The sequence below is a fragment of the Penaeus monodon genome, chromosome 23, assembly GCF_015228065.2.
Source record: "Penaeus monodon isolate SGIC_2016 chromosome 23, NSTDA_Pmon_1, whole genome shotgun sequence".
NCBI lineage: Eukaryota > Metazoa > Arthropoda > Malacostraca > Decapoda > Penaeidae > Penaeus > Penaeus monodon.
Genome location: NC_051408.1, coordinates 14,546,060 through 14,546,396, shown reverse-complemented (window position 1 = coordinate 14,546,396; position 337 = coordinate 14,546,060). Strand labels below are relative to the sequence as shown.

The 337-nt window shown below is 34.1% G+C and overlaps 1 protein-coding gene across 1 annotated transcript in view; it reads left to right on the top strand.

Moving 5' to 3' along the window:
• LOC119588353 overlaps window positions 1-337 on the top strand; it is a gene marked incomplete in the record, with an annotated part of 20,904 nt that overhangs the window by 20,185 nt on the left and 382 nt on the right. Inside the window, 1 exon segment of the mRNA XM_037937038.1 lies at window positions 69-337. Within this exon segment, the coding sequence (XP_037792966.1) occupies window positions 69-180 (112 nt within the window).

Sequence of the window (337 nt, the reverse complement as noted above, 5' to 3'; positions counted from 1 at the left end):
TTTCTAATGCCACAGATTTATTATGTAATCAAATAAATGATGTTTCATTTCCTCTCTTCCTCCTACAGAATGCTCGGCAGTGTTTCATCCAAGAAATACGCTTCCCTCTTCGAGAAATTCAAGTCTGGAATGAACTCTGAAAGATGTCAGAAAATAGGATGCGGTTTTTTGGATAACTGAAATCTTCAGGGATAAAAAAAAATCCTTTAAAGGGTTTCAGAAGCCTTATTTTTTTTTAGATATCCCCTTTACGTATAGATGGGATTATTATGATAATCCGTATCTGTTTTAGGATTTAGTTCCTGTATGATGAATACTGTGTTGTTGCCATTTTCGT